This window comes from Chrysochloris asiatica, unplaced genomic scaffold (genome assembly GCF_000296735.1).
Source record: "Chrysochloris asiatica unplaced genomic scaffold, ChrAsi1.0 scaffold00221, whole genome shotgun sequence".
NCBI classification, from domain to species: Eukaryota; Metazoa; Chordata; class Mammalia; order Afrosoricida; family Chrysochloridae; genus Chrysochloris; species Chrysochloris asiatica.
Window position 1 is genome coordinate 1,527,511 of NW_006408739.1, and position 10,009 is coordinate 1,537,519.

General features: G+C 33.3%; 1 protein-coding gene across 1 annotated transcript in view; it reads right to left on the bottom strand.

Annotated features, from left to right (window-relative positions):
• LOC102813504 (gephyrin-like) overlaps nucleotides 1-10,009 on the bottom strand; it is a 750,251-nt gene that overhangs the window by 313,545 nt on the left and 426,697 nt on the right. Inside the window, exon 8 of the mRNA XM_006873064.1 lies at nucleotides 8,347-8,403. Coding sequence (XP_006873126.1) covers nucleotides 8,347-8,403 — 57 coding nt within the window. The remainder of the gene's footprint in view (nucleotides 1-8,346; nucleotides 8,404-10,009) is intronic.

Sequence of the window (10,009 nt, forward strand, 5' to 3'; positions counted from 1 at the left end):
TCAATAATATGAATTTACTTACATAAATTCATATTGGTGGTTAGTGGTTATGTGCCGTGGAGTTGATTCTGACTCATAGCGACCCTGCACAGAGAGTTTCTGAGGCTATGAGTCTTTACGGGAGCAGAAAACCTCAACTTTCTCCCATGGAATGTCTAGTAGTAGTTTAGTACTGCTGACCTTCAGGTTAGCAGCATGACTAATAACCACTACGCTACCCTGTACAGGGTTGCTATGGGTCGGAACCGACTCGATGGCACATAACAATAACAACAACAAACCAGAGCTTTAATGAGTAAATACCAAACACGAAACAACAGGTTCAAAAAAATGTTCTACATTAAAGAACTAATGGCACTAAAATTTGTCTCAAGAAAGTAGAGTCACATGCAAACAGAGACAAACTAGTAGGATAGAGTCATTTCTGTCAGAATGAATACTGATGTTTACTCATCTAAGGGCTAATCCTCTATCTGTTCTTCCTCACTCAATCAAATTGGCTGGTTCAATGTAGATCCCTTTCAGACTTTTCAGTGCTATATAGTAAGGTATGGTGTATTACTCAATCATGCCAGGATAGTTCTTCCAGTTGTATAAAATTTCCTATCTAAAGTATAATGATTTTAGGTGAGGACAAATAGGAAATTCAGCTGAAATCAACGGCTTATTATGGTCTTCAGGGGAAATATACTTAAGCTGTAATAGAATAAATAAAAAATGTACTGTATAAAGCAAAAATATGCTAAACATACATTTTTAAAATGCATAAGAAAAGCAGGGATGGCATTTAGCTTTATATGTTTTTTTTTTTTTTTTTGCAAATAGCCCAAAAAGAGAAGAGGAATTTATAATCTATAGTCAATCTGTATAATAGCTCCATATTTAATGGTAATTTCATGGTGGGTTTACTTTGTGTATGTTAGGAGAGAGTGAGTAGAGAAAAGAATGGAAAAAAAATATATAAAGGTAGGAGATCTCAGGGGATCAATTATTTTAAACAAATGCTTTCAGTCAGATTAATCTGACACTGTTCCCACAAAACTGATCAGTTTTCTCAAACTCTAAAATAAATATAATTTCACAGTTTCTGTTATAACATTTGTATGTCAAAGTCATGTTTGACACACTAACCAGTTATAGGTCAGAAAGCTTTAAGCTTGATGGGTCATATGGTCTCTGCTGCAACTATTCAATTTGCTGTGGAAGTGCAAAATCAGCCATAGATTATATGGAATGGAATGAGCATGACTGTGCTTCAGTAAAACTTCATTTCTGGACATAAACTTATATTTCATATAATTCCACATTTCATGAAATGTTCTTTTGATTTTTATCCCCTAAACATTTAAAAATGCAAACATCAATGTTGTGTTTGTTGTTGCTGTTGTTAAGTGCTGTCATATGTATGGGCCTATAAAAAAATAGAATTTAGCCCATGGGTAGCAGTTTGCTGACCTTTAATGCATATGAAATTGCAAAATTCCCAAGGATAGTAAGTTCCTATTTATTAAAAAAAAATATGAACAGTTAGTTCAGAACCAAGGCTGGAATAAAAACATTGATTTAAAATAATCCAGAAAATCTTAATGATCTGATTCATTATTTGTATCAGTCTTATTTCATTCTAACTCTATTTTGGCATTCAGGAAATTCATTCTTACACATTTGAATTAGTCTTCAAAAAAGCTGATTACTTTCTGACTGATTTAGACACTTTCAAAACACTTATTCACAAAATAATCTTAGTTCCAACTTTTCCCTGGGTTTGACTTTTTTTTACTGCAAATATATACTACAAATAAGACCACACACATTTATATATCTGTTAGAAAAGCAAATACTTAAAAATAATTATCGTATTCCTTTTACTTTACCATATTTCTTCTAAATTTCCTTTATATTCTAGTAATCTCTCTTCACAAGCCATTTTCCCTTTTATTGTTTTTCAAAGCTTTAAATAATTAGCATATTTGTTATATTTGTTTAGCTAAAATCTATATGTATACACGAGGGGGCTTCAAAAAATTGTGGAAAAATAGAACTGAAAAATAATAGAATTTTTTCATGAACTTCTTGAAGCCCCTGCATATTTACACTGTGATAGGAATTTATTATCATATTACAGAGACTATTGTTGTTGTTGTTGTTGTCAAGTGCCATCGAGTCGGGTCCGACCCATAGCGACCCTGTACAGGGTTTCCGAGGGTGTAAATCTTTAAGGGAATAGAAAGCCTCATCTTTCTCCCACGGAGCGGCTGGTAGTTTCGAACCGCTGACCTTAAGGTTCGCAGCCCGATTCGTAACCACTACGCTACCAGAGCTCCTTACAGAGACTATAAGAAAAACAAAAAATTTATATCATCATTGTTGTTGTATGTTGTGAAGTCGGTTCTGACCCATAGTGACCCTGTACAGGGTTTCCGAGGGTGTAAATTTTTACAGGAGTAGAAAGCCTCATCTTTCCCCCGTGGAGTGGCTGGTAGTTTCAAACTGTTGACCTTAAGGTTTGCAGCCTGATTCGTAACCACTATGCTACCAGAGCTCCTTCATAGTATTCTCTAAAACTGGTATCAAATGAAAATACAAAACCATAGGTAAGGGGTCTTTTAACTCTTTTTCTTTCTTTCTACCCAGTTTTATTTATTGCACTTTTATCAACTTTTTTTCTGAATTCTTTCACATTCAGGCTTTCCTTTGCCACATCACTCTTTGGTAACTTCTGTTTCATAATTACCTCAACTTATTTTATCTAAGCAAAATATTAGTTTGCATCATCTTATTTTTTCTTTCTTCCAATTTTCAACATTGTGTATTATTTTAACATCCTCCTAACTAAATTGATATATTTAACTAAATGGAAAATTACATTTTCCCCTCAATGTTGTTTTCATTTTTCAGTCATGATTCTTCTCAGCATATCATCAATTTAAAGACTTGGAAGATTTTTTATAGTCACTAAACTAAGCTAATACTGCTTATATATAAGATGATAATTTTATTATAATTAAGATTAAGTAATTCACATCTAAAGTACAGAATATTTACACTTTACACAATGTACCATGAAAAGATGAAGAATTCTTCAGTTAGAATTCAGGAATCTATTAATTCCTGATTTTTTTATATAAAAGAGTCAGTGTAGGATACAAAAGTATCTATTTTTATGAGAAATAAATAAAATTTAATATTATCCCCTAGATTATATCTTAACAGAATATTCTATTTTACATCATCTATCACCTTTATAAATAAAGATACAGGGTTCTCTTTTTACTCTAAAAATATAGTATGTTTTATAGCTCATTAAAGGAACTCCGGTAGCGTAGTGGTTATGAATCGGGCTGCTAATCTCATGGTAAGCAGTTCGAAACTACCAGCTGTTCCGCAGGAGAAAGATGAGGCTTTCTGCTCTCATAAAGATTTATAGCCTCGGAAACCCTGTATAGGGTCGCTATGAGTCAGAACCGACTCCACAGCACATAACAACAACAACAACAACATAGATCATTAATGAGACATTAATGATTGAATTAAATCTCTTCTAAAACCTTGGAATGATTGCTCACCTCTCTATTATTACATTAAATACTTAGATGGCAACATATAGTTCTGAATATTATATTCCTATTGAAATAGCACTATTTCAATGAATTAAAAGTCAACGATATGCTTGCTTTTTTTATGTGGATAACTACAATGAAGTTTTAGAAAACGGAATAGTCACTGTCTATTAATTTACCTTATACTTTAAGCAAAATATGTTTGTACAATTGTTGGCACAAGGTTTATTTTATTTATTTAGCTTCTAAGCAAAATTTTGAAAATACAAAGCATACACATGGCAGACTGGGGTAGGATAAATGAAAGGGGAAGGAAAAACCTGAAATATTTAGATAAGAACTAAGAGATGTTTGCTGTTTGACAGTACTTTTTCCATACTTTGCTAGTAAACAGGATCCTTAGAATGAAAAAACTCATATTTAATCTTTCTAGGAAAAAAGCAATTAGAAAAAAGTATGCCCCAATGAAATGACATAAAAAATGAAGATGTTAAGTCATTACAGGTGGTTAAAAAAAATAATTGAAGAGTGACTTGATGAGATAACCTCATTTTAAAAGCCCAGAATTGAAATATGGCCCTAATCTAACACTAACTCCTTCCCATAGAGACCTTAACAACTCTCAGTTTTCTAGTTGAATTGATTGAAAGAAAAAATAGCACTTTTAATATATTCATACACCATGTATACGAATATTACTAGATTCTTTTTAGGGGTTTCTAGAATAGTGTTTAGCTATGTTCAAACTGATTTAATCATACTAATGTTTTTCTTTTAACAATGGATTAACTTCTATGGATTATGATTTTCATATTGTATAAGAATATGCATAGAAGAGAAGGGCTGACTCTAGAGAGAGAATTAGAGAGATGAGACATGTATTAATTCTCTTCTTCCTTCCTGTAGCTAACAAAATTTCATGTAAACAGATACATGTCTATGTGTGATATGGACTCATGGTGTGACACTGTAGGATCAGCACTGGACTGCGAACCACAAGGTTGGCAGTTCACATATGGCAGCTGCTCCTCGGAAACCCTATATAGGGTCGCTATGAGTTGGAACTGACTCGACAGCACTTAACAACAACAACAACAAATGCATGATATACACCGGGTCGCTATGAGTCAGAACTGACTCAACCAACACTTAAAAATGAAAAAATGCATGATATATAATTAAAAACAAGATGAGAAATTATTACATCACTAATATTTATTATAAGGAGCTCTGGTAGCGTAGTGGTTACGAATCGGGCTGCAAACCTTAAAGTCAGCAGTTCGAAACTACCAGCTGTTCCACGGGCGAAAATTGAGGCTTTCTGCTCCCGTAAAGATTTACAGCCTTGGAAACCCTGTACAGTGTCACTGTGAGTTGGTTCTGACTCCACGGCACATAACCACCAATATTTATTATACTTTTTGTAACTACTGCTATAGACTATTATAGTAAAATGAATTAAATGTATGGCAGCAATCTTTGGAGAGGTAAATCAGGAGCTAGAATTCATTGGGACTTGTTTAAAAATTCCAGGAATAGGAAGTCAGGGTTAAACAGAGTCATAGATTATTGTGTAATATTTTAGGTTTATTTTTCCTACTATATTTATACCATAAACCATTTTAGAGATTTTCCTCCCATTTTTCACGAAAAGATATATAAGCAGAAGTACCAAACATTAACAAAAATTGAACTATCACAAAAATGTGACTATTAATATTGCCTGTGTGATGTATGGAGTCCTGGTGTGGCACTGCGGGTTAATGCGCCAGACTGCAAAGCCGTTTGAACGGCAAGATTGGCAGTTCAAGTTCACCAGCTAATCCTCGGAAATCCTATACAGGGTTGCTATGGGTCGGAACCGACTCATCGGCACTTCACAACAACAATGTGATGTATATACAGTAAGATGAGACATGAAAATGTTCCTGTAAGGATTCAACTGCCTAAATTTCATATTTTAAAACAAACAAGATTGGCATCTTATAATTATTCCGGAAGTATCTGAGTTAAGAAAGGTTATTAATGCAGAACAAATGTGTTTATTTGCCTGATTACCTACATGATATGGTAATATTGATCAGTTTCCTGGACAGTAGAAATTGAACCATCAAGACTATGCCCCTCCATCCAACCCGCAATTTAAACACCTGTTGATATATTATTCAACAAGGGGCAGAAGACAAGGGCAATGGTAAAACTCCAAATGAAAAAGACCCTTAGAAAAATATGTATAAGAAACACTGACTTTGAAAAGAAAGTGTGCCTTTTTTTTTCTGGCAATGGCACCAAAATGCTATAAAATCAACTGCAATGTTAGTGTGGCTTAAGGGTCCTCTACTCTGTTAGGTTTAATTTTTGTTTCAAAAATGTGAGCATGAAGCTGCAGCTAGAAAAGAAAGAGTGAGATAGGGGGAAGAAGACAGAAAGGAAAAAAGATGGAGATGGGAGGACAAACCAATCAGATTTGGAATTACCAGTCAGCAGAAGTTTAGGGGGAAAAAACCAACAAGTGAAATCGTACATTTACTCTGAGAGAGTATCCTTTCACATTGCCTTCTAGGTGATCTCTGAGCTCCTCCAGCTTTCGATGGAGCTACATGTAAACATCAGAAAATGAATTGAAAAAAGCAATTTGTTCTCTTTTCAGTTTTCCTCTTTTTCCTTTTAAAAATAAGATCATAGCATTATACATTTCTCACTGCCTTTAGCAAACATTTCAATGCATTAAAGATATTTGTGTAACACAAGAATATATTGCTCAATAAACCCAACTTGCAAGTCACTGTTTTATTTGTTTAATTACACCTTTTCTTTTCAAAGCATTAGAGAGAAAGTAACTATTCCTATAATTCCTTAGAGATTAAAAAAAAATTATTTGGTAGAAAATGGAGTAAAGATATTTAAAGATTATGAAATTTGACTTCTGCTTTCCAAACAAGCTTCCAGAGGCAAGGCTGTACCTATATTAAAATAAACTGATCAAACCCTAACATACATCTTTTGTTCTTAAGCATATAAGTTTGTGTGTGTTTGTGCGTATATACATAATCACACTGTATATACACTTAAAAACAATAAACATACAATTATAACTTGCAGTTCTATATAACCAAACACTGAAATTCAAGATAACTGCACAAACACACATTCTTGCACACACAATCCAGTTTACAACAACAGGTGCTGCAATTATGGACGCCATTTTTCTTTTTTATTTCACTACTAGTAATTTTTAAAAAGGTATCTTGTACTGTACCTTTCACTTGAATGAGTCATAATCTATGGTCCAAACAATAATGAATTTATCTTCCCTGAAAGACAATGGTAAAATATGATACCTCACAGGTAGACAGTGAGGAATGCTACTAATATATCATCAGGATACACAAACTCATTTTTTTCTGACTGAATAATCTTAGATTGCCTAGTTTTTGATATAGGCATATAATCAAAGCTTTCTATCCCGTTTGATTATTAGTGAAACAACATTGAAAAAAATATCTACCCACTATAAAGCAGTGTTAGAGAACAGAGAGGATGGCTGATCTGGAATAAAGGACACAAACATACAAACACACCTTCTTCATCCATGTGCACTCATATGTGTGCACAAGCAAATAAATAAACAAACAACAACACAAAGTAAAACTAAGAAGGCAGAAGAGGCAAGGAGAGGAAAGAGTGCAGAAATTTGTGTTTTATAAATTACTAAATGGAAATATATTAGAAGTATGTAAATTTTCTAAATGATGATAGGCCTCAAAGTAGTTAAGGAACTTGGGGGACATTGCAGGGAAGTAAATTATCTAGCATTTTGATTACTTTAACAGCTACTATGGCTAAAAGGATAAATAGAATTAAGACGTAGGCGAGTGTTTAGTGGTTTTTTTTTTGGGGGGGGGCGTTGGGAGAAGGAGGAGGAGGTCCTTCTGCATATGTTTAGAGTTCAGCAGATGCTCTACCTTGCATTTCTCATGGCAGCATTAAGAGTGATCAATGGCTATGCCTGTATTTCTTAAAGGTAATAGCTTGTTTACCTTTTACTGTGATCAAGTGTTAAGAGTACTGAAGTGCCCAAGATATATTAAGCAAATGGATATTCAACAATTAGAAATGGGATGACCAATTTAAATCTTTAAATTGTAGATTAGCAGGTTGCATATACAGATGAGTGATGTATCTATTTTTTAATTAAAAAATGAAACAGAAAACTAAGAATATTTAATATTAGCTATATGTGGAATCATTATACTAGCATCATATAAAACGTCTTTTCTTGTAGTCATTATGATTATACATGTTAAATATGGGCTATTTACTCACAATAATTTTCTAGAATGAACTAAAAGAGTAATGTCACAAAAAAATAACATTTAATTACTTTTTTACAAAAAAAGGCAGAAAGGGAGATACTATGAAACTAAGTTTTATTTGTCTGTGTAAGAAACTTAACACACAGTCAGTGACATCCATCAGAGGAACGGTTTACTCTAGAACCCCAATTATAGGCACCTTGAATGAGGCAGTTGCCTTTTCTCTTGTTTATGGTGCCATACAAAGCTAGTTATTTGGCATCTTGCCTTCAGCTGGTTGCTCTAAGTGTAGCTGAAACAACAACAAAAAATAATATGACCCAACAGCCAATAAAAATATTGAAATAAAAAAAAAATGGGATGGTGAAAAATGGAAAAAGCCCCCTCCCTCCCACCACCCTCCTAAAAAGAAGTGTAGGTTATAGACGAAATCTTGAAAAAAAAAAAAAAAATGTTAGAAACATATTTACTTTGAGGGATCCAACTCTACTAGCAACTCCTTTGCTTTCATCCGGCCGTCTAATTTGCTACAATGCAGGAAGATGGGTAAAAGAGACAGAATAAAGAAAAAGTGAACTTAAAAAATTTTCTACACATTAGTAAGTAACACATGCAAAAACATCATAGACTCTTTGAGGTATCTATTAGGAAGCCTAGAAGCTAACACAGAGACTGTATGACATGCTCTGCAAAAAGTCTGGTCATTAGAATTCAGTCTTTGTTAAGATATTATTCCTGAGATAAGGAAATGGGCACTTACTTTTGGTTATCTTGGGAACTTCTGATGGAGCAGTATCTGGAGTAGTATTACATTTGCATTTGGCTTACAGAAAACAAAGAATTACAGATATGCCTATGCAGAGAACTTTGTCTCTTTCAGTGTTGTAGTGTCTATTCCATTTAATATCAGAAAACATCAATGATACTACTAGAAACACAAACGTTCTTTATGCAAACAGATTAGTCCTGATAAGCATCATTCTTGATAGGTGACAGATTGAAGCACCTCTGCTTGCTGACCCAAGCGATAAGGCTGTTCAGCTGTCACTGAGATTCCCAATTAAACAATTGTGCTGCCCAACCAGAAAATTTTAATGCCAGACCATTGCTAGATATATTCACTCCCTTAAGGCATTCTGTTATTTTAGTTGAATTTTCCTCTACGGTAAAATACAAGAAATGAAAGGGAAAATTCACTTCACATCACTATAAATGAAGAAAGGAAGAGTCTCAATATAAAGTATTTTATTAGATGAGGTATAAACTGAAAATTCATTTGGTTTTTAACAGTGCTTTAGTAAGAATGAAACTTAAGCTTAAAGAGAGAGGCAAGAAACAAAACCAAAATCAAGCTTCAGAATGAGGTGTTTTATACTATGGACTTCTACACTGGCAGGGTGACAGTTCTGGTTCAGAGCAGGATAGCTGAAGACTAGTTAAGATATTCCTGTTTGCATGAGTGTGGTAACAAGTTCCCAGTGCTAAATTTCTTAGGAAAAAATAAGAAACATGATATTATATTATTATATGCAAAATTACATTTCTTAGAAGCAGACTATAGATTGTCTTATTATTTGTGGAACATCTCTGATAACATATGGAGATTGCTTAGGAATAACACTTAGAAAATAGAATTTTTATTTTGAAGAAAAGTTATGCTGGAACAGAAGAATTGCATCAATTTTTGGTTTTACTTGAAATAGTTTTTACTCAATTTTCAGCATTAACTAAATGTTACATTCAAAAGAGCATCACAAATTCTCATTCTTCTTAGTCCAATAGGATTCTCAAGTTTACAAACAATGGAGACTGAATAAAATGCCAACAATCCATAAGAGAGGATCTCTGGGAGGAGTTCAGAATATCTAGTCATATTCTGACGCTATTTTATTTATTTCAAAGAATATTTTATATTAAAAATTGTTTCCTGTATTATGTAGATCATCACTGTATTTTGGTTAAAAAGACAGACTTGGTAGTTTCTTACTAAAAAAATAGAGTAGTTGTTAACTGAGTTCTTAAGACTTTCATAAACTGTGAAGAGTTTCAGACCCTTTTTCTACTTGTCTTTTATTTCTGGAAGTTTTTCAGGTAAAGATTGTACATATGATAATATGCCTACTTTTTTTTTTT